This window comes from Castor canadensis, chromosome 7 (assembly GCF_047511655.1).
Source record: "Castor canadensis chromosome 7, mCasCan1.hap1v2, whole genome shotgun sequence".
Lineage (NCBI taxonomy): Eukaryota > Metazoa > Chordata > Mammalia > Rodentia > Castoridae > Castor > Castor canadensis.
The window spans coordinates 33,025,057-33,052,907 of NC_133392.1; the positions used below are offsets into that span (position 1 = coordinate 33,025,057).

General features: G+C 37.2%; 1 protein-coding gene across 2 annotated transcripts; it reads right to left on the reverse strand.

The window, feature by feature from the left end:
• Positions 1-240: 240 nt before the first annotated feature.
• Cc2d2b (coiled-coil and C2 domain containing 2B) lies at positions 241-27,100 on the reverse strand. 2 transcript variants are annotated; one of them, XM_020175042.2, is made up of 10 exons: positions 27,080-27,100; positions 21,979-22,077; positions 18,435-18,632; positions 17,361-17,450; positions 14,788-14,901; positions 9,471-9,605; positions 9,023-9,145; positions 4,392-4,450; positions 2,583-2,760; positions 241-589 (listed from the first exon to the last, which is right to left on the reverse strand). In XM_020175042.2, exons 1-10 carry the CDS (start codon positions 27,098-27,100, stop codon positions 401-403), a joined length of 1,206 nt encoding a protein of 401 aa, XP_020030631.2. In that variant the 3' UTR covers positions 241-400. The 2 variants fall into 2 exon arrangements, with proteins under 2 accessions (XP_020030631.2, XP_020030632.2); XM_020175043.2 differs by lacking the exons at positions 2,583-2,760; positions 4,392-4,450.
• Positions 27,101-27,851: the final 751 nt, after the last annotated feature.

Consider the following 27,851-nt stretch of genomic DNA (forward strand, 5'->3'; position numbering starts at 1 on the left):
GGTACCTGGGACCCTCATGTTGCTAAGATGCTCCAGATTTTTCTGATGGAGGCGGTGTGAAGTCCACAATTTGAAAAACACTGGCTTGAGGGGGCAAGCCAGAATTGCTTCTTTTCCAGAATAAAAGCTACTGTAAGCAATAATGTAAACAAGACAGACTATCCAAGGGGTCCTCCTCCTGGAAGAGATGTCTGGTAAGGAAGTCATTTAGACTTATCCTCAAACCTGGGGTAGGGATGATATAGTCTCCACAGTGCCCAAATCTGCAAGTGAATCAAAGATTGGGTCCACTTCTTGGTGGACTTGAGGATAAACAGCAAAATTCCAGGTAATTGAAAAGTTTGGTGGCTTCTGTTCTAGGGGCCTGCAGTACAGTCTTTCCCTTTGCTCTTCTTCCATTTCACTGATGTCGGGCCAAAGAAGCCAAATAGACCCACACAGATAATATGTTGTTTGGGTATGGGTGAATGTATACAGCTAAAGCAAATTCTGTCTGGGGAAATTCAGAAGAGTGAATTCCAGTTTGATAAACAGCATCAATAACTGACTGTACATTAGTATATGGCATCTGGATGGGAAATCCCGTGACCTGGATCAAGGAAAGAACAACACACAAACCTAGATTACCATGTTGGAAGTAATACGGAATTACTGTATGCAAAAGAATTGCAGAAGTCTCAAAAGAATGGTAGTCATAATATAACAGTTGTGTTTTGTGGGTGCTGGTTATATTCTAGAGACAGTGCTAAATGCTTCACAAACATATATAATTCCCACACAATGCTATGAGTTAGGTTCTGTTATAATCCCCATTCTATAGAGAGGAGCCCAACCAGGCCTGTCCAAAGGTACAACTCAAACATTTAACATGCCACAAACTTGCATCCTTTCCAGATAGCAAACTGCCAACAAGGAAATTACTTGGTCCTCCATAGGAGGGATTTAAGTGGGCATTTTGGGGGGATTTATTTAATAATGATTCAGTTTATATTTATTAAGAGACTACTATGTGATGGGATTAAGGGACTGACTCTGGAACATGTTCCTATGTAAAATTTTTTAATGATACACAGATGACAATAATAAACTTTTTTTCTTTTTTTTTTAAGTTGCAGATAATCTTTATTTTTTTTTCTTTTATACATATATGCATACAATGTTTGGGTCATTTTTCCCCCTTCCCCCCACCTCCTCCCTTACCTTAATAAACTTCTTTTAAGCCTTAGATTGTTCACATAAAGATTTTCCTGATCCTTAAATCTGTTCACATGCTCTTCCAGTGTTGTTGAGTATTGCACTATCCTTTCTCTAGCTTACTTAAAATATTTTATAATTATCTGTTTTTTACCTGTATCTCTAGCCTATAATCCCTGTGAATGCACAAGATTGTATCTTTCTTGTTTATGATCATTACTCCAGTACCTAGCACAATGCCTGGCACACAGAATAAGAACAATAGTTGGCATTAACTAAAACTAGGTGCTGGCTGGGTGGTAAGTATTAATTCATTTTATCCTGACAACAACCACAGATAACTGTTTATATCCCTGCTATGCTGTAAAGTAGGAGGTATAGAAAGGTTAGGTGACTTGCCCTACACCAAAGCTGGTGAGTGGCTAAAACAGGCTTTGAACATAGATTGCAGGGTTCAGTCCAGGTTTATTTACTGTTGATTATATATTATTATGTATTATTGATCAGATAATTTTACATAGACTTGGCTTATATTTAACTATATTTTTCTTAATCTGTTTACTCCTAGATTCTATTAAAAACAAAGTAAGACAAAACAACTTCTTTTTTATTCATGAATGAACACTGCATGCAGGTTCTTCCCTGGCAGCTAAAATACTCAATTCCCAACAGATCCCTTACTTCCTCGTCTCAGGGAGTTTCCCTAGATGTTTACCCTATTTGATGGTAGAAGGAAGGATTCTCACTCTTGGAAGGCTGGGGTCTTCAAAATCCCACTGGGCCATTTAATAGGGAACCAGAGATAAAAGGATGCTTGGTACTGGAGTAGGGTAAGAGAAAGAAAGGAGGACCCTAATAATATACCAGATGTCCATCATATTCTTTTATGGCCTTGCTGAGTTTGAGATGCCTTTTTCTATCCAAGAAGATGTCATTGGGTTTATGAATTTAAGAGGGGATGCCAGGAGACAGGTGCTGGGAGAATATACAAATTTGTGAATAATCTGCATATGGAAGATATCGAAGCTTGTCTGGACTCCTCTAGCCTAAAACCAGTAACAAGGAATCCAGTCTATTACTAGAGATTATTTTTCAGTTTCTCCACGGCAGGTTGGTTTCCTTCTGGACATCTCTTTACAAAGTTCATAGTTCCCACATCATAAAACATACAACTGATTCCAAGAAAATACCATACAATGTGGTCCTGACGATAATTGTTTGCTACACTGCAGTTCTTTGGTCTATAAGTAAATGCATTTTAATACCAAAGAATCTATCTTCCAGGACCAAGATAAAAGGCATTTCAGAGATATTTAGAATTGTTAACATTTACAAATTAACAATAGAGATAAAAGAAATGTTATTAATGCCTCAAATCATATACAAACCCAATAAAATTGTAGCAGTTTTTCAAATTCACTCTCTTCTTCAAATGCAACAAAACTTCCTGTGTCAAGTTCCAACTTAGGAAGGATCTGTCGTAAAATAGAAGTACATTGTCGATTCCAACATGTTGGATGTTTAGGTCGCCATTCCATTATTTTACACTTTAGATTCCTTTCAATCCTAAGGTGAGAATGCAAAGATACATGACAAATGCAACTCATTCAGTAAATGTGATGAGAATTTTGTAGATTTACACGTGAGGATGACACTTTTTAGACCTAGGAGGAAACCAGACCTTTATAGTTAAGGGTGCTTGCCATTATTTACATTAATCAAGTCAGGGAGAAGCAGGCTCTTGGTTGTCTTCCTTCTTAGGGAGGCAAGAAGCTTCACTTCTCGTTTTGAGGCAAATGCTTCTCAGATTATGAAAACTATAATAATTACTGCAGTTAGGGAAATGAAAGAGCAGTAGCCAGAAATTGGGTCTCCAAAGCCACATCCCTTTCCAGTTACTTGTGTATAAGTAGCTGTGCACTGGGTGTGACTTGATGAGAACTACCATATGATTACTGGGTTGGCATCTCTGCTTTTCAAGACCCTCCTTGAACAGTGTTCTACAGAATTTCCTTTACAAAAATCCAGGTATCTTCTCTGTGATAATGTTATAAGGGATGGGGTTATTAGCTCAATTAATTTAGTGAGGAGTTGGGAGGAAATGAAGCAATGAACTGTTAAATTTAATGATCAGCTTCCCTCTACTACATGTAGCTTCGTAAGAGCAGAGATTCTTACCTGTATACTCAACCCCTACAACAATGCCTGGTGAGCATTTGTGTGGGGATAAGAGAGATGGGAGAAGGGTGTGAGTTGGTTGATGGGGAATTTTTGGGAAGTTTCTCCTCCATGTAAGATGAGTGTTTGGGATAGTCTCTCTAATCTTAGTGCTTATTACAAGAAGCTGTTGGGAGTCTCCTCTTGGCTGAATTTATAGTGTAACTAAGTAAGCTGGAATGTGCAACAGGTCTCAGTAGTAACTAGGCATCAGAATCACCTGCAGAGCTTTATCAGAATGTTTCACTCCTGATATTGATTCAACAAATCTGGTCTGGAACCCAAGAACCTGTATTTTTAAATAACAGAAGATGAGAACCATTTCCTGATTTCATCTCTTTGGTTTTTGTTGTTGTTGTTGTTGTTAAGAACTGGGAAATGAGGAGCGGGAAAGATAGGGTGAAGTGCAGTATGTGCTTATAAGCAAAGGGAGTTGCAAAATGACTTTGGTCATGCTCTGTTTTGGCTGGTTGGTAGTGGGGTATATGCCAGTCTGCTGTGTGAGTGTGAATCACTGCAGGCAGTCAGATCCAGAAGCTTTTGATGCATTTGGAGTAAAAGTGAGCTGCTACAAAGTCTGTGGCCCTTTGGGCTTGAATGAATACCTCCTCAAGGAACTGTATATATGTGTTTGGGGAAGTAGGTTGCACCCAGGAATGATGGTATTGATGGCTGTTTCTTCCATCCAACTGGGATGTTTTACCATACCCCAGGTCACGGACCATGTCCTTTTAGGAAGCGTTAGCTACTGCATTATTATTACCATAGACTCCAACCTTGACCCATGCCTGAGTTAACTTAGACTGTCCCCTTAAGGGGTACCCCAGATGGCAGAGGGGTTGTTCTTCAATGTTTGTACCAAGAGACAGGTGGTTCACTGGAACTAACCATTATAATCTTCCTTTTCATGCTTCTATTGCTGAACTTAATGGGTATTTTGAAAGGGAGGATTAGAGGACCAAAGGTACTGAATAACATACCTGTTCTTTAGATCTTCTACCATATTTTTATTAGTATCATAATAAATTATTTCTTCAGGCTGAAATAAAAACAGTGGAAAGTTAGGAATTGTGGTGGTGGAGGGACTCAAACCAGTCTCCCTCTCATGGCAAAGACACTCGATCACTTAGGTAAAACATGTACCACAGCATTTCCTTTGATTCCCATAATGCTTCAACAGAGCATGGGAAGGAAAATGGATTTACAAAAGAAAGTATTTTTCGTGGGTAAGAGACGTGCCAGCCCTACTCATTTACTCAAATGAGTGTCTGACATGCTTATTGATCTCACTAAATAATGTTTGGCAGCATCTTCCATTTATTGTGACTTTGGTGAAGTTACTTAATCTCTCTGTTCAGATTCTCAGTTACTTTATCTTTAGAATAGGGACGATAGTAGTACCAACTGCTCTGGGGTCTTGTGAGGATTTTAAAATAAAATCATACATGTAAAGCCTGGCACATATGGAATGCTCAATAACTTCAGATATTTTTATTAATCCTCTTCTAACATAGTTTATCATCATCCTTCTCTGAGTTTTGTTTCTCATAGCTGACAGGAGCCTATACATTGTGCTTGCATGTGTACAACATGTTATATGTGCACTTTAAAATGTACACACACAATCCATTTCACCCTCCTGGTATCTAAGCCTTTTCCCAGCACCTTCCCTCTCTCTAAGCCAACAGGGAGCAATGCTCTTCCATGTTTCCTCATATTCTGGTCCTGGGCTGGATTTGCTGAGAGGAAGGGAGGACTTCTCTCCTTTCATCCCAACTCAGCCCTGCCCTCCCTATAGGGCTTACAGGACAGCAGTGAGGGGCTGAATTTAGACAGTTTTTATTTTGGGTATTCCTGGACTGAGGAACAGAGGCAGCTGTAGGAACAGGGACAGATATTTCCCCTTTCTGAGGGTTGAGCAAACATGGAGCTTGATAGGTTCCCAAAGATTGATGCCCCCAGTACATCAATCTCAGACTTGTGAAGTTATTAGAAATACAAATTATTGGTCCTCCCCTCAGACTCAGTGAATTAGAAACTGTGGGGTTAAGGCCCAGCAGGGTTTTTCTTTGTTGGCTTCTGTTCTCTTGGCAATATTGGGGATTGAACTCAGGACCTTGTGCTTGCTAGGCAGGCGCTCTACAGCTTGAGCCATGCCTCAAGCCCTTTTTTGCTTTAGTTATTTTCCAGATAGGGCCTCACATCTTTGCCTAGGGGCCAGCCTCCAACCACCACCTTCCTACCTATGCTTCCCGTATAGCTGGGGTTACAGGCAAGAACCACCATCCCTAGCCCTTTCAGGATCTGTGTTTTAGTAAGTCCTGTAGGTGGTTCTGATGCCTGCCATGGTTGGAGAGCCACTAGACTAGAGAATTAGTTTCAGGACCAGGGAGTTTTGCCCACAGCAGAACATGGCAGAGCATAGCAGGAGACAGGAGGATTATGAACTCCAGGGGTCACCTTTAAGGGCCGGCCACTATCCCAGACAGAACAAGTACACTGAATTCCCTGATTGGTCTCATCAACCACCCTCCTATTCTCACTGGGCAATTCCTGGATTAGTTAGCCCCTTCAGACCTGGAGATGAGAACTGGTTATGGTGACTTGATAAGGCTATGGCGTATTTGTCTGCTTTCTTTTCTGGCAAAGTTCTTTTTTTTCTAAGAACTCATGTCCCTTGAAATTTTAAGAGGATTTCTATTAACTCCAGCTCTGGATACCCATAGAATGTACAAATGAAATTTGTGTTCTCAATCATGTGTAACAGACAGTGTTCATTCTAGATAGTGGTTTATTCTGGGATGAATGTGGCAAGGAGAGAGATTGAGGGCCATTACCCACAAGAAAGAAATCAATAGAGACACAAGTCAAACACAACTAGTTTTTTTCTATTTATAGATTCAACTTGTCAGAAGGTTTAGTTTCTACCTTCAGTTAAAGAGGCTTTAAAAAATACAAGTTTGATCATTGTAGCCCTTTGTGATGTTGGCTTCTGACTGCCATAAGTATAAAGGCCCACATCTTTACCAGAATTCTGCTCATCTGTGCTTACTCCCTAGCAGTGGTGAAGCTATCTGTTAGCAGGTTTTCCTATCTGCTGTTCCTGCTCTCTGCTTGGACCATTTTCCTTCCTGACGTTCATCTATACCAGCTCCTGCTCACCCAACCTCACTTAGTTTGTTACCACATTCCCTGGAACTCCTGCAACTCCTCTCCCTTGGATCCTCCTACTGCATGTTCCCAAAGCTCATTAGTTTCTTCTGTAATAGTACTGATCACTCCCTATTGCCACTGCTTATTTCCTCTGTTTCCTCCTCTAGAACATAAGTTCTCCAGAACATAAGAACACTGTATGTTCTCTTCCTTATGTATCTACACCTAAGACAGCACTGGCTCATTTCAGGAAAGCAATAAATATCACCTGAATGAACAAAGGAATAATTATGCATTAAACAAATAAAATTTTAGCCACAGCTATGGGATGGAAAAAAGCAAAGCATGAACTGTAGAGGCTGTAAATGTGGTTTGCTTAGGAGAGATAAGCACATTTCCCCGTCTTTAAAATGACTTTTCAAACAGGAAATATAAAAATACACACACACACACACATATGTGCTTGATCTGCATGGAGAATGTTTAGAAGGATGCACAAGAAACTACTGGACATTAGTTATTTCTTAGAGGGTGAGGAAAAGACATTGAAGGCAAGAGAACACTTTTATGTACATTAGTACTCTGAGTTTTTCCTATATAACTACCATATATTCTTTCTGATTTTGTTAATGGTTAATGGCCTTGAATTTACAGAAAAGCATAGAGAATAATGTACTCTTTTGTACTCACCACCTAGTTATGTTTAATCATTGCATTTTTCCATATCTGCTTTAGATTTTTTAAAAAGCATGAAATCACAATAGACTAGAAGTACTCTGTATACTGCTCCCCAGATTTCATTCATTTTTTTATTTTCTCCCCAAAGGTACCCACTAATCTGAATTTGGCACTCATTATTCCCATAAGTGCCTCTATATGTCTACAGTATATTTCTGTTATATATACAAATGCATATGTACATATACATAATGCACATACATATATACAGGCACATAAATAATACATAGTTTTCAAACTTCATACAAATGGTTTTGTATTATATATATCATTTTACATCTTTATTTTGCCCAACATTACATTTTTTATGTTGATTCCTGTTGATGCTTATGGCTTTATGTCAGTGGTTCACAACCTTAGCTACATACTGCAGTCACCTAGAGAACTTGAAAAACCACTGATGTGTGGATTCTACCCTGAGATTTTCACATAATACATGTACTGATTGAGAACTACTATAAATTGGTTCACAGATTATTTTTTGTGAGTACATCACAACTCATGTACCAATTTTCCAGCTGACAGATTGTTTGCAATTTCTTACTATTTCAAGGAATTTTATAAAAAACATTGTTATGCCTGTCTCCCTGTGCATGTTCCTTGAGGGTATATACATAGAAGTTTAAACTGATTTCCAAAATGTTTATAACAATTTACAGTCCCACCATTTTCTCTGCCTCTTTGCCAACATCTGGTATGATCATTCTTTTTTGTTGCCAATTTTATGCATGTGAAATAGTATTTTATTGTTTTAAATTATATTTCCCTCATTATGAATTAAGTTAAATATCGAGCTTCTGCTTATATGAATTATCTTTTGCCTGGTTTTCTATTTTTCTCTTCCTTTCCTCCTCCTACCCCCAGGATCCTAGCTCCTAGTTTGTGGACTTTACAGATGCCTGAACTCTGCTATGTCATGATCCTCATGTAGACATGATATTTCCAAAGTGATACAGAGTACATCAAAGATATGCTGGCCAAACATCTAGGGTTTGGGTCAGTTCCTGGTTTCCTGCCTCCTGAGTCCCAGGACTGTGTACAAGGGTTTTTTTTTCTATCTTCTTTCAAAAGTAGGAGTGTAGGGGAGCCCTCATCATAGTCAAGAGCTCTGGATCCTAGACTTTCTGAAGTATTTCAGACCTTGCTGCCACCCATGCTTCAGACCCATTCACTGCTAGTGTTTCTGTCCTGTTTCCATTCAGTGAGATAACTACCATGGTTTGAAGGCCAGATAAACATTTTTGTTTGTCATTTTTCATACTTGAACTTCACTACGAATGTGCAACAAGAAGGAGTAGGTCAAAGTAAGAACTTACTTTACTATACCGTACCACCTTGAACATTATATGCTATGTTTTATGATGGTAAAATTTAAAATATTATTTTAAAGTCTAAATTCACATTTGGATGACATTTTTTTCAATTCTTTTATTCAGATAGAGAGAAACATTAAAGCAGCCCAAATACAGGCTGAGTGGCAGAGAAAACAGTGTTTTTTATTTTTATGGTACTGTGGTTTGAACTCAGGACCTCATGCTTGCTAGGCAGGTGCTCTGCTGCTTGAGTCACTCTGCCAGCCCCTGAAAAAACAAGTTTTTGGTGAACATTGCCAAATAATTTAGTTAAGTGAGCAACTGTAAAACATACAAGAGCTGTCACAGCTAAAAAAGATTAGAAACAGTGTAACTCTTAAGCAGACAGACCTGAAAAAATATTTTACCTGTATACTTTGTGCTTCTGTCCCCTGAAAATTTTTCGGAAACAACTGTTTCCAGAAAATTTCTTTTGAATAGTCAAACTGTACAGCCATTGGTGTATTATTTTGTTGAATATTAAACCAGACCTATTAAAACATCAACATAAAGTCAGTATACGCCCACAGGAACACAAGGCTCATAGTCAGTAAGAATGGAGCAAAATTTTACTGTCCACTCAAGGGAGGTATGAGGCAGAGATGGAGAGATTCCATGGCCTTGTGATCTTATGTCTTCTTCATTCATTCTCAACTTTGGAGGCCCTGCAGAATTGCCTGGGGAACTTTAAGGATAAAAGATTGCCCAACCCCTGTACCTCTGGAACCCACTGCAGTCTTCAAAGTTCCAATGATTCTAATGTATAGCCTAGAGGACTTATAACTCAAAATAAGATCCCCCTCCCAATATACTTACATTCCTATCATCAAATAAACAATCCACACTTTGTAAGGGACAAAATGGATCAAACTGCTTATGACATTGCCCAGTTAATGGATTCCAAAGCAAATATTCATGAGTTTCTTCGGTTAATACATAAGCTACATGCCCCTGCATAAAGAAAAATATTTAAAATCATTTTGGTGTGTTTTGGTTCATTTAACTTTTGTATGTGGAAACTAAACACAATTATTCTGATTTTAAAAGTTTTTTTTTTTAAGGGCTTTTAATTTTTTTTTTCTTGGTGGAACCAGGGTTTGAACTCAGGGCTTTCTGCTTGCAAAGCAGGTACCCTACTGCTTGAGCCACATCTCCAGTCCATTTTGCCCTGGTTATTTTGGAGATGGGATCTTGCAAACTATTTTTCTGGGTTGGCCTCGAACCTCAATGTTCCCAATCTCAGCCATCCAAGTAGTTAAGATTACAGGAGTGAACTAACAGTGCCTGCCAGGGCTTTTAACTTTTTTTTTTTGATAAAAGCTCTGAGGAAACTGGAATAGAAGGAATGTACCTCAAAAAAATAAAGGTTATATATTACAAACTTAAAGCCAAAATCATACTTAATGGGGAAAAACTGAAACCATTTCCCGAAGTCAGGAATGAGACAAGGGTGCCCACTCTCCCCACTCCTATTCAACATAGTCCTGGATTTCTTAGCCAGAGCAATAAGGCAAGAAGAAGAAATAAAAGGAATACAAATAGTAATGAAATAGTCAAACTATCCCTATTTGCAGATGACATGATCTTCTACCTTAAAGACCTGAAAAACTCCACCCAAAAACTCCTAGACACCATAAACAGCTTTAGCAATGTAGCAGGATACAAAATCAACTTACAAAAATCATTAGCCTTTCTATACCCCAACAATGAGCAGACTGAGAAAGAATATAGAAAAACAGTTCCATTTACAATAGCCTAAAAAAAAATCAAATACCTAGGAATAAACTTAACAAAGGATATAAATGACCTCTATAAGGAGAACTACAAACCACTGAAGAAAGAGATCAAAAAAGACTACAGAAGGTGGGCAGATCTCCCATGTTCATGGATTGGCAGAACCAACAAAGTTAAAATGGCTATACTACCAAAAGCAATTTACATGTTCAACGAAATTCCCATCAAAATCCCAATGACATTCATCACATAGATTGAGAAATCTGCCCTAAAGTTCATTTGGAAACACAAAAGACTGTGAATAGCCAAGGCAATACTGAGCAAAAAGAGCGACACTGGAGGTATCACAATATCTGACACTTCAAATTACACTACAGATCCATAGCAATAAAAACAGCATGGTACTGGCACAAAAACAGACATGAAGACCAGTGAACAGAATAGAGGATCCAGATATGAATCCACACAACTGTGCTTACCTAATCTTCAACAAAGGTGCCAAAAACAAATGATGGAGAAAAGACATCCTCTTCAACAAACGTTGCTGGGAAGAGTGGTTATATGACTGTAGAAAACTGAAACTAGATCCATGCCTGCACCCTGTACTAGTATCAACTCAAAGTGGATTAAGCACCTTAATATCAGACCTGAAACCTTGAAGCTAGTACAGGAAAGAGTAGGGAATACACTGGAAACAATAGGTTTGGGCAAGGTTTCAGTAGAACTCATGTGGCTCAGCAACTAAGAGGAAGGATTGATAAACGGGACTACACGAAATTTAAAAGGTTCTGTACAACAAAAGAAATAGTCTCTAAATTGAATAGGTTGCCCACAGAATGGGAGAAAAATCTTTGCTAGTTATACATCAGAAATTGGACTGATAATCAGAATATACAGGAAGCTCAAAAAAAATAAACTCCCCAAAAAATCAATGACCCAATAAAGACATGGGCAACTGAACTAAACAGAACTTTTTCAAAGGAATAAGTCCAAATGGCTAAAACACACATGAAAAAATGCTCACCATCCTTGGCCATAAAGAAAATGCAAATAAAACCACACTAAGATTCCACCTCACTCCTGTTAGAATAGCTACCATTAAGAACACCACCAACAACAAATGTTGTCAAGGATGCAGGGAAAAAAGGAATCCTCATACGCTGCTGGTGGGAATGTAAGCTAGTACAAACACTATGGAAAACAATATGGAGGCTTCTTAAAAAACTAAACATAGACCTGCCATATGATCCAGCAATACCACTCCCAGGGATATACCCAAAGAAATGTGACTCAGGTAACTATAGGCACCTGCACATCCAGCACTATTCACAACAGCCAAGTTATGGAAACAGCCAAGATGCCCCACTACTGACAATTGGATTAAGAAAATGTGTACTTATATGTGTACAATGGAATTTTATTCAGCCATGAAGAAGAATGATGGAACTGGAGAACATCATCTTAAGTGAAGTTAGTCAGGCTCAGAAAGCCAAAAATTGCATATTTTCCCTCATATGCCAATTATAGACCTAGAACAAATGCAGCAATATTATTGGATATGGGTCACACACTAAGGGCACACTGCACACAGGAGGTATAGAGCAAGAGAAGAAAATCAAAAACTTGAATGTGGTTGATGTGCTCACTGTATAGGATCAAATATAGTGATCTTAAACTGGCAGAGGCTACTATGGGAAGGGTACTAAGAATTAGTGAAGAGGTCTAGTAGAGATGAACCAATTTGGGTTGTAATACACACATGCATGAAAACAACACAAGGAATCTCCCTGTATTGCTACCTTTATCTCAAACTAGCAAAAACACCATGTTTTTCTTATTATCTTTTATGGTTTTTCTTCTACAAATCAGAGAACAAGAGAGCGGGACAGGTTTTGCCTGGAGGCGCGGGGCAGAATTTGCATTTACATTTACATGTAAGTAAATGCAAAAATGATAAAATAAAATTTAAAAAAAGAAAAGGAAGAAAGGAAGAAAAAAAAAACCCCAAAACATAAACTCCAGAAGTCCTTTGGTGTATAGGTTAGCATAGGATTCAGATGAGAGAAACTGTGAGCTGGTGCTGCCATGTTTGTTCTTGCAGGGTGCACCCTGATGACAATAAAATACATCATTCTAACAAAATCAGCATGTTATGACAACTTTCCAACAGGTGGTACTAAAGAGTTTTGAGGTAGAGGCACTTTTGTCTAATTCACACAAAGGTGCTATATGGAGTAGACCCACTTTGGTTAGAATATACTTGAAGACTAAGACTTATTGGGCTGAGTTAGAGAGTAGAAACTGGCTTAAAGCACTTGAGAGAACCACTAAAGAACTTTGAAAGCCACTAAATTAAATTTGAGAACAAGATTTGGAATTAGAGATTAAAGAGAAAAGGACATGGGAAACCAATCTGAAGAATAAAAAGTAGTCATGTTGTTATTACTTTGCCCACATATACTTTTTATAGTGTAAACCTTTTTTTAATAAAGAATATTTTAGATAATAATAATGACTTTTTAACATTTATTGACTACTGATGTATATCAGATACTATGCTAAGAATTCAATTAATTTTCCTCACTTTAATTCACTCTCAGTTCTGTAAAGTCAGGATGATTATTATGCCCTACTTTCAGATGGAGAATCAGAGGTCAAGGGGCTTATCTAGGAAAACAGAAAGTGGCATTTATTCCAGTTCTGTGAGGATATAACTGAGGCTTAGAGAAGCAAACCCAACTGAGATCAAGTGGCATTCCTGGGGTTTAAGTCCCTGTTAAGACTAGGCTCAAACCCATACTCTACATTATTCTGTGTAACTTTGGCCTCCTTAGCTCCAAAGCCTTTGCTCATTATCATTGTGCTTGTCTTCTCTTCAGTGAAAGGGGAAGTGTCACTTCAACTACACAGCTGCAGTCCTGCATAGCTGCTGGCTGCCTCCCATGGAGTTGGTTCACACATGCAAATGCAAATGCCTGCTGAAGTATTGTTGACTATTTACTGCCACCTAGTGACACTTACAACTACTGCAGGAGATTATATCAGGGTAATTAAGGATAGGCTTTTTTTTTTCAGTTAACAAACTTGACATAGAAATAATAAACCATGTCAAACAAATAAAGGGAAATAAGCAATCATTACAAAAACCATAAGGCAAGATTTGAAATGCTGACACTTAGCAATATATTCTTGATAGGACTACAAATAAAGGATATCTTTCGGATGTACAAATTCAAAAGTATATAAATTAAGTTGTAAAATTTTCAGATAGGTAGACTTGAATTTCTGACTCATACTTATAAGATTAAAGCCTGGAAAATGGGACATGAGAAGTATTTGTTAAAAAATTTAAAAATACAATTGGTAGTCTGGCTCAAGTGGTAGCATGCCTGCCTAGCAAGCATAAGACCCTGAGTTCAAATCCCAGAACTGCTAAAAGAAAGAAATTCAAAGATCTTAAAATATGGTATTAGAAACACAGAGTCATGATGGTAGTGATGATGGATGATAACAGTCACCACAAATACAGGTTGGAGATCCCACCACCATATATTGTGCATTTGCCAAGAATAGGTACTGTTTTGGGTGCCTTATAAGTACTAGGTAATTTACTATTTTCAGTAACCCCAAGAATTAGCACTGGTTTTTTTAGTACTTTAAAAACCAAAAATCGTATGTTCTCCCTCATATGCAGACATTAGATCAAGGGCAAACACAACAAGGGGATTGGACTTTGAGCACATGATAAAAGCGAGAGCACACAGGGAGGGGTGAGGATAGGTAAGACACCTAAAAAACTAGCTAGCATTTGTTGCCCTTAACGCAGAGAAACTAAAAGCAGATACCTTAAAGCAACTGAGGCCAATAGGAAAAGGGACCAGGAACTACAGAAAAGGTTAGATAAAAAGAATTAACCTAGAAAATAACACACACGCACAGGAAATTAATGTGAGTCAACTCCCTGTATAGCTATCCTTATCTCAACCAGCAAAAACCCTTGTTCCTTCCTATTATTGCTTATACTCTCTCTACAACAAAATTAGAGATAAGGGCAAAATAGTTTCTGCTGGGTATTGAGTGGGGGGAGAGGGAGGGGGCAGAGTGGGTGGTAAGAGAGGGGGTGGGGACATGGGGGAGAAATGACCCAAGCCTTGTATGCACATATGAATAATAAAACAATAAAAAAAAATTTTAAAAAGACTACAAAAAAAAGGAAAAAACCAAAAGTTATTCTTTGCATTGCAGAAATTTGACAAACCAACATTATCCTGTTAACTAATAATCTTTTGCCCATGTAATTCCCTAATTAGCTCTGAAAAGATAGAAACTTGGAACTGAAGTCTTTTAAACCTGCAGCTGAAATCTGATTTAGTTTTGCACACACTATTACAACACTTACTTCTAATACAGAGGTTCCTAGGAGGACCAATGCCTTCTTTCCAAAGTACAGAAAGAAATTACAGAGAAGTATGGCATGTTCTTCCTTATTTCCAATAGCCAAACTGATGCAGCGCTATAGGCAAAACAAAAGGAACAACAACAACAAAAAAAAAAAAAAGAAGAAAAAGAATTTTCAAAAGGCAAGAGGAAACTGAGTAATGCAAGCATCTGACAAACTTAGAACCCTTATATTCCCCGCAATTCCAAATGCTCTTATTTTTACCAGGTTGCTAAGATGAGAATTAAATAGAAAGCTCTGGCTTCACTAGGTGTAAGAGGAAAACAATGTTGACTTAGACCATCAGAGTCACTTAAAATGGAATAGTATAGTGACTAGATAATTTATACCCAAAATGTGACATTTTCACTTAGGACAAATATAAAACTGCCCTGGGCAATAAGGCATATGGACTGGTATTTTGAGGAACCTTATCTGAGAGAGAATCATGTAGTGTTTGTGGGAAGTAATCTTTTTGGCAATAAAACTACATTCTGTCCTGTACTTAATCAATCAAAGAGAAGAGGATATCTGAGTTGGATCCCAATCAGGAAGAATAACTGACACTTCTTCAACTAAAAGAGCTGAACAGTTGATCTGAGTATAAGGGATCAAATATAGGGTGCCTGCTAAGGCTGTATAGCAAGAGGGAAGGTTAGCAGAAGTGGCAGGCTTGTGGCCTATAACCAAGTTTTAGTCTACAGATACATTTTATTTGGCCCCTAGAATGTTTAAAAAAAATGGAAAATTTCATGAAAAGCTCTATGCTTCTGTTGAAAAACTCCAGGTCTGGGAGTGTGGCCCAAGTGGTAGAGCAACTGCCTAGCAAGCAAGAACAATGCCCTGAGTTCAAATCCTGGTACTGTCCCCAAAAGCCAGCCAAATGAATAAACAAACAAACAAACAAAACAGGTGTGGTGGCTCACACCTGTAATCCCAGCTACACAGGAGGCATAGGTAGGAGGATCATGGTCCTGGGCTAGCCCAGGAGAAAAGTAAGATCTTTCTCTATCCTCTGTGAAAAATAACCTAAAGCAGAAAAAACTAGAGATATGGCTCAAGTGGTAAAGTGCTTACTTTTAGCAAGTGTTGAGGTCCTGAGTTCAACCCCAAGAATGCTAAAAAAATTTCCAAAAACTTTACTAAATAAATGGGTCTAAATGTTTAAATGTCAGTAATCTCTTGCTGCTGAGTGGCAGCTATACCATTTAGATGAGAGACATGTATTCTCCAGTTCATTACAAACTCTGAGAAGGCCAGGGAAATGAGATAAAAGTAGAGAGTGAGTTCTTGGGCATCAACTATTTGCTAATCACTATGGAAGCATTTCAATGTTTTACAATTGATATAGTCATATCAGTATGTACTGAATGAATGTGAGTATGGGATGGGTGTGAGGGAAGATGGTAAAAAGACCCTTCTGAAAGGGTAAGTGATCAGGAGAGCCAAGGAATTTCTCCTGACTAAATTTCGTATGAGGAGGAAGGAAAGAATATCAGTAAGTAACTAAATTTTCCTGAGTTATAGATGTTTTGCATGTTATCTCATTTAGTTCTTTCAAAAATCCTGTATGACACAGATGAGGAAATTGAGATCAAATGGTGTTAGATAATTTATCATAGGTCATTGTAGCTATAAATCCATTGAACCAGGACTTGAACCCAGGTTGGTGTGACTCCAAAGACTATATATTAGGTGAGAGAAAAACCTCTAACCCTGAGAAATCTAGGGTTATACACTCATGGGCATTCTGTGGTCAAAGATTTCATCAATAAGAAGACATTAGCCAAGAGAAGTTCCAAGCATGTAGTAACCTCTAGTTATGTACATTGTTTGGGTCTGAGGGAAACTCTGTACTAGTATGCCTGAATGGTTATTTTAGCTCAGCTTCTTTCAGTATTCTACAGAATCATAATGTCCTTGAACACATTCTGATTGAAGAGTCTCAAATACCTTTCTGAGTTCTACCAGGTTTGAATCACTGAATTCTGGACCAAAACCATATAGTTATGTCTCCCTTGGTCCCACAGAGCAGAAAACAGGTATTAAGTTAGCTCTGTGCCTTCTAAATCCATTTTAGCTCAAACCTAATCCTTTACAACATTCTAGATTAAGTGCCAGCCAGGACTATGAGTTCCATCTTAATACTTTTTTTCTTTTTTTTGATGGCACTGGGGTTTGAACTCAGGGCCTAAGGCCTGATAGGCAGGTGCTCTTACTGTTTGAACCACTCTGCCAGCCCTGGACTATGAGTTCCAAATGAAAGTGTCCCTCTCTTAGGCTCCCATTATATTTGTATTTTCCAGTTGAAAATATTTATTGAATTCTTGCTAAATTTAAATATACCACTTTGAGGAAAAATAATTTTGGTCTTAATGAATTATTTCCATAAATTGTTAAGAGATCTAAAAATGATAAAGTTATCAAACACCTTTACATTTCACAAGGCAAAGTATTACACAAATACATAATATTTAAAAAGAAAAGCGAATAAGAAATACCATATATTTTACCTATAAAATGTATTTTTTTACCTCTGATGTCATCCATATATCAGAACCATCATATTCTTCTGAAGTATCAGTTATAAAAGGAATCAAAGATACAAATCGAGCAATGAGGTCCTAGAAGAATATAAACTAACATTTACTGAGTGTGTGCTATATGTCCATCACTAAGCACAGGGTATTACAACCATTATCTCATTTAGTAATACTACAAGCCTATAAAGTAGACCCTGTTGTTATTCTAATTTTACAGAAGGAACAACCTTAGACTGATAAAATAAGCTGCTCAGGGTCATATAGCTAACATACTCTATTTAGTCTCTTGGGATTGAACTCAATTGGCCTGACTCCAGAGGGTTCACATTAACCTTTATATTTTATTATAATAAATTCTTAAAATTTAAAATATAATAACATGTATCAACATTAAAGATGGACTTTAACAAATAACTTAAAAATTTAGGAAAGTGTTGCAGAATAGCCTTTTGGGTTCAAAATCATCTAGAATTCTTTTTCATATAAGCTGCTGCAGCAGGAGATGGTGCAGCCTGCTTTCTCAAACAGTAAAAATTATGCTGTGGATTTTTCTCCCTACAGTGCTGTAGACAAGGACTCAGCAAATATAAGAAAGGAGGAAGAGATACAAAAAAAAACCCAATGAATTAAGGCAGAAAATTCATTAACATTTTAATTGTATAATAGTTGCCATTTATGACCTATTATGACTGTCTACACTAGTGACCTCATGTAATTAATACATAATCAATCCTCGACAAGCAAAGGATCTAGGATTTTTTTTCCAAAAACACTAAAGAAAGTCTGAAATAAATCTGAGAGAATTATTATTTCCTTGGATATTGGGTGTCAGAACACATAGGTAGAAAGAAACCCATAATAGTAAGGGCAGAGTGTAGCAAAGGGCAACCTAAATTATGATTTTTGTAATTTTAGTTTAAGGGAACTTTATAAAGTCACAAATAATATAAATATTCTGAGGAAAGTTATATGAACAGATTGACCCCAATTAAGCAAAAGGTATATCTGATTCTCCATAGATGGGCTTTAATCACAACAAAGCTATTAAAAATAACTGTAACTTACAAGTGTTGCATTAGAATCATGAAGAAACACATCCAGAAGTTGTTGAGGTGGATTTAAAGCCTTGATATATCTTGTTACTAAGAGATGTATCCCTTCATCATTAAAAACAGTAGCTATGATTCTTCGGTTGGGAAATAGGGCCTTACACTCCTTTTTAAAAATCTGTGCTCTGTGCAAAACATCTATTTGATCTGAAAACTAGAATCAAATTTAACATACTTCAACATTGAACCATATAGTTTCCATAGGAAAATATCAAGAATCAATACTTGTTTCTTGCCAGCTTTGAAATTATTACTGGTTTTTAAAATAGTTTATGGGGGGGAGAGGGAGGGGGCGGAGTGGGTGTTAAGGGAGGGGGTGGGGGCAGGGAGGAGAAATGACCCAAGCCTTGTATGCACATATGAATAATAAAAGAAAAAAATAAAATAGTTTATGCTTCTTTGATGATTTGTTTAAAAATAATGCAGTTTAAAACTTACCTTATCTAATTTTGGGTTATAGGTGACATATGATATCTGAGGTTCAATGGTAGCAAAAATATTTAAGAAGGTACATTCTTTTAAATTCTGCCCATTGCAATCTTCTTTAGGAGGTATGTAAGTCTTACTCCAAGTATACCCAAGCAAAACCGGTGGAATATTTACTTGAAATGTTCCACTAATCTGCAAGAATGTATCAGTATAATAGATTATGCATGATGAAAAATCAACATCTGTCAAAAATACTATAGCCCAGCTCAGACTTCTTCACAGAAGGAAACAGGCTTGCATGGGCTTCTACTAATATATACCTGCTCTAGAATGATCAGGATCTCTGGGGTGATCAATAGGCAACCTTGACCCCTTGGGTTCCTGACTAATATATACTATATAAAGAGGGCAGAGTATGGAAGGGATGAATTGAGGAAGCAAGTTACAACACCACAGTGATAAGAACTCTTAGAAAATCTAATTTAGGCTCAGAGAAGGTGCTAAAGGATCATGTTACATTCTGCATTGGGTCTAGAAGGAGCAAAAACAAATGTAATGGTAGGGAAGACAAAAGACAACTTTGAGTAAGCTCCACAGGAGTGGGGATCGTGTGTGTGTGTGTGTGTGTGTGTGTGTGTGTGTGTGTGTGTGTGTGTGTGAGAGAGAGAGAGAGTGTATGTTTGAGAAGGAGGTGAATTACAATAATAATAGATAATAGTAGCTAATAGTTACTGTGTCTTTACTATGTACAATTCCTTCAGTGAAGCAGATGCTGCCATTATCTTTATTTTATGAGAAAGGAAATGAAGCTCAGAGAGTTAAGTAATTTGTGCAAGCTCACAGAACTAGCTGGGTCTGGTAGTACATAGCTATAATCTCAACATTTGGGAGGCTGATATAGGAGGCTCACAAGTTCAAGGCCACCCTGGCCTATACAGCAAGAGCCTGTCTACAAACAAACAAATCACAGAACTAATGAGTAGTGCAGGCAGGATACAATCTAGGTTTGTCCACCTTTGAGGCCCACAATCTAATAAGCCTGGTCTGAGACAGAAATATTCACAGGGATTTACAAATGTAGGAAGCCCTGTCCCTCCAACAACTTAGATCCCTGGTACTCTCTATTTGCAATATGCACAATCATGACTGAGACAGGAGCAAGATAGAGATCAGAGGGAAGAGAAAACCATGTTAAATGTTAAAATAAACCTTCCTACACTAAGTTATGCTTATTCTTGCACACAGAGCACTGACCTCACAGAATGACCCCACAGAGGACCATAAACAGCCCTACTAAAGCACATACTGGACCTTAAAGGAAAACATGTTAAAATGTCACAACAATATCAAATGTGTTCCTATAAGATAACAGTAGAGAATTACATGTTTTTTGGTCTGGCCCCTGTTTGAAGTCACACAGCATAATGACAGGAACCATCAGATAAAGACCCTAGAAGTATAGTCAAAGTAAGCCAAATGGTCAGTATGAAGAAAATGATTGAGTATTAGTCAAATGGCCAGTACAAAAAAAAAAATCCAATACAGGTAACAATTTCAAGAATGTAGCCAAAAATATGTGTATATCTTACTGAAGATAGAATAGTGCATCTCTTTCAAACCTATACTCACCCTTGGAGTTTATACTTTTCTTCTAATAAATCTGCTTAAATTTCATCCTTAAACTTTTTTTTTTTTTTGGCAGCAAAGTTAGGGACTCTTATGGCCTTTCTCTCAGGGATCTCCTTAGGACCCCACATAAATGTTGAAAACTTCATGTGACTGCACATATGCAAGCACTTCTACTGTCCATATAATATTCATTCTCTCCTCCTCTTTTACCAATAGTTTTAGGTGGGACCATGATAGCTGGGTAGTGGCCATGCCACATGATAAAACGCAAGTGAAGTCTGTTGGAGATTTCTTGGGAATGTTCTATTTTCCTGATATACAAACTGCCTGTTTTACCTCTCTATCTCCTGTCACAACATAGATATGAGGTTGGACTTGTAATGAACATTTTGTAATTATGAGAATAAAACACATATGATAAGGACAGTGAGCAGAAAGGCAAAAAAGTAGTTTGGATTCTTCATGATATCCTTGAGCAGCTCTGCTAATATCTAACTTCTTTTTAGGTAAATAGACCCCTGACTTACATCAGCTACTAGTTTTCTGCTGCATATGGCCTAAAGCAGTCCTAACTACTATACATGATTCCTTCTCACTCAGATGCTGTTATTAACTTGAGAAATTCATATTTAAAGGTTTGATTTCAAAGTTATTGCATCATTCTCATCTTACCCACTGCCACTCTCTGAGCCCCTATTTCCCCCGCCGACTGAAGAAAAGTAAATGTATAGTTCTCACGGTACCTATATCATGCCCCTACTGAAGTACCACAGCACTATTACACTGTACCAAAATGTTAGTTTTATCCCACAGACATTGAGGTAGAAAATTCATTTCTGACTTCAAATCTTCAGTGTCTGGCATATCCTCAGGAATATAAAGTGCCTTATCTAAGAGTCCTCACTAAATAAGTAACAGAACCTAAAACAGAGTCAAGTTGGGTTTTTTATACACACACACACACACATACTTTGCTGCTTATGCAGACATGTTCCTGCTACATAACCCAACAGCACAGTCTTCTGAGGATCTCATAGATACTACTTCTAATCATCAATCTCACTATTATTGATAAACAGTTTCAGCTGACAAGCTGAAGTTCTTGGAACTCATTACAAAGCAACAGCATTAAAACATCATTAATTAGAATGTTTCATGAATCTGGTCTTATAAAGGACTTGTAAGCAATTATGAATGTTATTTTAAGACCTAAGGCTAGCTGTCCTAATCTCTCTCAGCAAATACTCTAAAGATACAACAAATAAATTTGTGGATTCTCCCTGTCTTAGAAACCAAATCCAAGAGCACTATAATACAGTATCATTTTAACTATAACTTTCCAACTTGCCAATCACAGACTGTAAGGCCAAGACAACAGAAAGTGCTTCTATTAGCCAGAAGTCAAATCCTAAAATAATTACCAAAGAACCATTTTGCATTACCTCAGATTGTTGCAGGAGAGCAGAGAAAGGGAAGACAATAGAACCAAGCCAATTCTTTCTTACGTATAAGTGAACACTACAGCTCTCAAGACAGTGATCCTGTTAAAATAAATTAAAATTAAATTTATAAAATAAGTAAGTTTTCTATTAGTTAATATGTGATGAATAGTAAGCATTCACAGATTAAGTCTTTTTTTTAAACAACCTTTTTTTTTGTAGTGCTGGGGATCAAATCCAGGGCCTTTTATATGTTAGGAAGGCATATAGCCCCAGCACATTATTTTCTGTTTTTGACTCACATAATATTTGTACAGTTTTGAGGTATAATGTGATGCTTTGATTCATGTATACACTGTGTAATATGATCCTATTTCTACAAAATTCTAGAATATACAAACTATAGTGACAAAAGTCAGATCAACGATTATCTGGGGTAGGAGGCAGGTAGGGGGAGGAGGGAGATATGCCAAGTGGGCAGAGGAAAACTTTTGAGGGTAACAAATATGTTCATTATCTTGACTGTGATGATGGTTTCATGGGTATATACACATGTCAAAACTTGTAAAATTACAGCTTTGGAAAAGTATAAAGTACATGGTTGCTGATTTAAAAAACTAGTCAAATTATTTTAACTACGTATTGATTATTATTAACTAATCATTCATCAATATTGTATTTTTTAAATTAGAGGATGTATAGTGAGGAAAAACAGGGATTAGGCACAAAGGGGACTGGCCTTTACTATCACCACCACCCCTTCCATTTGGCAGTACCCTATGATCCACTTTACTTTTAGATGTTGTAATTTTTTACTTCATCAACTAAAGCCTGAAGTAGAGGGAGGTTGGGAAAGGTAGGAAGAGAATAGCTAATGTTTGAAAAAAGCTGCCAAAATCCTGATTCCTGCCTTCAGATCACAACCACAGAAGTCTTCTAACTTCTTGTACTGTTGAAGTTACCCTTTCACTTACCAGGGAAAACAAGAGGGTCTTTTAAATTACAGTCTGACCAACAACAACAGAGCTGAGCAAGGAAGACTATGGCTCTAATCTTGCTGGCACACTTAGTAGCTTTGTAGCAATTAAAGCTTTGGACTTTTGACTGATGTGATGTGAGCTGCATTAATCCTTTCCATCTTGGTTCCCGAGGATGCTGCAGACTTCAGGCTAGTCTGAACCTGCTATGTAGTTCAAGTGGACCTTAAACTTGTGATCCTCCTGCTTCTATCTCCTGAGTACTGGAATTACAGGTATGCACCACCATAACCAACAAGACATTTTTTTTTTTTTGGAACTGGGGGTTTGAACTCAAGGCCTCATGCTTGCTAGGCAAGCATTCTACCACTTGAGTCACCCCACCAGCCCTTTTCTATGTTGGGTATTTTTGATATAGAGTCTCGTGAATTATTTGCCCAGGGTGGTCTTGAACCATGATCTTCCTGATCTCTGCCTCTTGAGTAACTAGAATTATAGTATAGGCATGAGGCACTTGCGCCTAGCTAAGAATTTTATTTTTAAGGCCATCAATATGAATTATGTTAACCTTTAAGGAATCTATTAATATAGGAACTTTATATCAAGTGATAAAAACAAGACTAAATATTCCTATAATGTATATGTGCTAAATCTACAAACTATTAGCCTAAAATGAATCAAGACCAGGCACTGGTTAAATGGATAAAGTAGGATGGTATGACTGGGCCATTCCTTTAAATAGACCATGTAAATAAAACTGAGATATTTGTGTCTTTAGTTTCTTTGATCCTTTGCAAATCAAAATAACCTTTTCGTCTTTGGTCTTTGTACTAGTGTAGGGGATGGGGGTTGAATTATGATTCCTACAAGAGATATTATGCTGGGAGTGAAAATGAGCCACCCTGATAAGGACAACCCATCTTCCAGGAGAAAGATTAACTACGTACACATATTTCCTAGTTTCTGTTTCATCTCTTCTATAAATTGTAACACTACTATAGGCAAGGTGGACACAAATTATTAATTTCTCCCCAATTTTGGCCAAAACTATAAATAAGTTCATTTTTCCATTTCTCTATATATTGTGTCATTTTTCTCTTAATGCAAGCAAGCATTGGGACTCATAGCCAGGCTTTATGGCTGGTGCTCTGGTAACACTAGTACGCGATTTCTCTGACAACAATTCAGCCTGTTCAGTGGGGCCCGTACTTTCTTAGGAGTGACACATATGTATGTTAATCGGCAGGCAGAGAATTAGGACCAAGGTCTCAACAAAACTATTGACTAGAGACCCAAATATATGATGAGATTGGCTGCCTCGTAATAAAACGTTAGAGTAGGCAGACAGCCACGCATGAGTGGGAGAGAGTGGACCCTCAACACCACACCTGAGATATTCCAAATGTAACGAGCACCCTGAGATTATAATTAACAAACACTCTCCTTAGAGGCCCCACAACTGGGCAACATGTGTACATGCCCTAGCCTGTTTAGGTGGAGTTAAGGGAGGACTCAAGAGTTAGCACCATTACCTAAAAAAGAACCCAAACAACATAACTTGGGCCAATCTGTCCCTGTCTGAATTGACCACCTCATATCTCTTCAGAGGTGTACTATCACTTTTAATGGAAAAACAAGTAAAATGTTAAAATTAATATTTTAGAGTGACCCCAGAGAGAAACATAAACACACACTGGTCCTCTTAGAGGACCTTAGAGGAAACATATGTTATAGTGTCACTAGCAACATTAAAGATATTCCTGTAGAATGACAGTAAATAATTATGTACCCTATAGTTTGACCCTCTCACTGTTTAAAGTCACATAGCTTAAGGACAAGAACTATCAGATAAGACTCTATGAATCTAGTCAAGGTAAGTAATTTGTTAGCCAGATGGTCAAAGAAAACCAATATAGATCAGAATCTCAAAAATGTATTCAAATCTCAGTACCACCAAAAAACATGTAGCCCAAAACATGTATTTGTCTCACTAAGACAGAATATGACTCTTTTATGCCACACTTTACCTCTATGAGTACTTGTTTTGCTTGCTAGTAATTCTACTTAAATCTCATGTTTGACTCATCCTTAAATTCTCTTATGCAGCAAAGTCAAGGACTCTCACAGCCTGAGTTGAGGTTCCCTCCACCCAAGGACCTCCTTGGGCCCCCATGTCATGGTGAAAACAGGAAGGAAAAAACTATAAGATAAAGAGGTAATTTGTGAGGCATTTCTTAACAAAATAGTGATCAATGATAAATCAAAATCTTCTTTCAACTGGGTAGCTACCTTGTGGCTCAGCCTAGTTGTAACCTTTTCTGACAAAATTAAATGTTTTAGCCGATAGTTACATACAGCCCAGTACATGAGAGGAGCATGCTAACATTGTCATAAACAAGTTTGATACATACTTATTTCATACTTATTTCATTCCAATAACAATACAAAGCACTTCAAGAGTTCAACTGCTAATTAATAGCAATTCCATTCTGGTCAAATTGGTCATTGAGAAAATACACTTTTGAGAGGAAAAAAATCTATTGGGCATTCTTTTGGGTTTGCTAAACTCTATTCGTTATCAGTTTAGATAATCAGAAAACTACTCAGTTTAACTCCTTCAGTAAAAGTCATGACCAAGTTACTCTTTAATATTTTACCTTAGCCTTTATCAAGAGTTGAAAATATTTTCCCTCCAACAGACCATTGAGTCCAGGGCCTCTTGTATGACAAGTACTTTTCTACCTCTTGTGCCACACCCCCACTCCTGATTTAAAAGTTTTAATAAGAATGTGTGTGATCTCTCCTGGAAAAGTGGTTTTTTTGTTTTGTTTTGTTTTAAATAGAAAGCTCAGTCCTGAACTATAGATCTCATTCATCTTCTCTGACCTGGATCATCAGTCCCTCCACATAGAATTAATTGTTTCTTCAATAGTATTGCTATAACAGGGCCACTTTTTTGTGGAGCTGTCATGGGCACAGTTCCTTTTACCTCCCTTTGCCCTTCTATAAGGTTGTTGTGCTCTACCCTCATCCTTTTGCAAGGTTTATCCCTACTTCCCTTTTCTCCAGCAAATTCTAAAGAGAAGCCTCATCGAAATTGTCAGATGCAAATCTTTCTTTAGATTTATAGAACCCAGAACATCTGATGACTTCTGCAATGCCTCTCCTTAGTCTTTAGTTCCACATACCAAGTAATACAAAACATGTACATTGCTGTAAGGTTTAACTTGCAGAAAAGTAGTATGTTTGTCTAAAAGGAACTGCAGGAGCTAGCTAGTCCAGGAGATCAGGTCCATTGTGATGTTCCAGAAAAAAGGAGACACTCTTGAGATGACAAGAATCCCACTCAGCATGTAATCTACCTGTCCCTTGTTTCACTATATCCTTTTCTTCTCTATAAAATCCCTTTGCACTTCTGAGTTCCTCAAGATGGAACTCTGATTACATTGTGATATCCCCTTCATCTACTATAGGCCCAGCCTTTAAATACACCTGAATCTTTCCTACAAATTCTCATTCTGAATATTGGCTTTCGAACTTATTCCAATAAAGCTGCCATAGAATTTGATAAGCATTTATTTGAAAGCATTTAATTTACCTACCCCAAAAGAGTAGGTATAAGTGCATTCATCTTTTTATTGTTAGTGCCGAGCTCAGCAGGAAGCAAACTAAGATTTATCTCAAAGTTTGCTATGGTGTTAGGCATTGTGTTAGGAGTTTTTACTAATGCATGGGGAAGACATTCAGTAACTTTGTCCTAGAAACAATTTGATCTCTTATAGAAGTGGTGTGTTTTCTCTGATTAGATGAGAAATATGTAACTTATTTTTGTTTATCTTTCTGTCTTCACTACCAAGAAGCTCATATCTATATGCAATATTCAATTGCAAAAACCTATGTCTTCCAAGTTCTTGATATGGTTATACCTCTTCCTCTTATATAGTTTATGATCTGTTATTTTTGGAGTAACTTGTCATGTCTGATTTTATTGCAGGTTTACTCAAATCTTTTTAGAAAACATTGCATATAGATACTGAATTTAAAAATAAATTTATAAATGCATTCCTAGATTTCATTCATTTTTATCTTCTTAGATTTCAACATTGATTATACTTATTCTATTTTACCTCATGTTTTTCAATCATCATTTCATCAAAAATGTTGATATATATATTATCTTTTATTTTGGATAAGCTCGAGAAGCTATAATCATGTCCTGGTGAGCTGTAAATAAGAAAAACACATTTAAATGTTTACTTTTTTAGAAAATCCATTTTTTTTAGAGCATTAGTCACAAAAGATAGTAAGTTGCTTGTGCTTTGTTCTTTTCTAAAGTATAAACTCAGAAAAAGCTATATGTGTTGAAGACAGGCCGTTCATTAGAATCAGTATATATTTTATAATTTACCTAATATCACTTTTAAATGAAAATTAAAAATGTGCAACAACATGAATGGAACTGGAGATTATGTTACGTGAAATAAGAAAGGCACAGAAAGATAAGCATCACATGATATTATTCATATGTGTAATCTAAAAGAGTTAACCTCATAAAACTTGAGAGTAGAATGGTGATTACCAGAGATCAGGGAGAGTAGGGCAGAGGAAGGGAATGAGGAAAGGTGTGTACTAAGTTACACACTAGTGTATTAAGTTACAATGAGATAGGAGTGAGAGGTTCTGGTATGCTATTGCACAATAGGGTGGCTGTAGGTAATGATAATGTATATTTCAAAAAAGCTAGGTAAAAGGATTTTGAAAGTTTTTACCATGAAGGAAGATAAATGTTTCAGAAGTAGATGTGTTTAAACTGATTTAAATATTATACAATATACACATACAGCAAAACATGTTACCTCATCAATATGTACAATTTTAATGTTATCAGTTAAAAATACA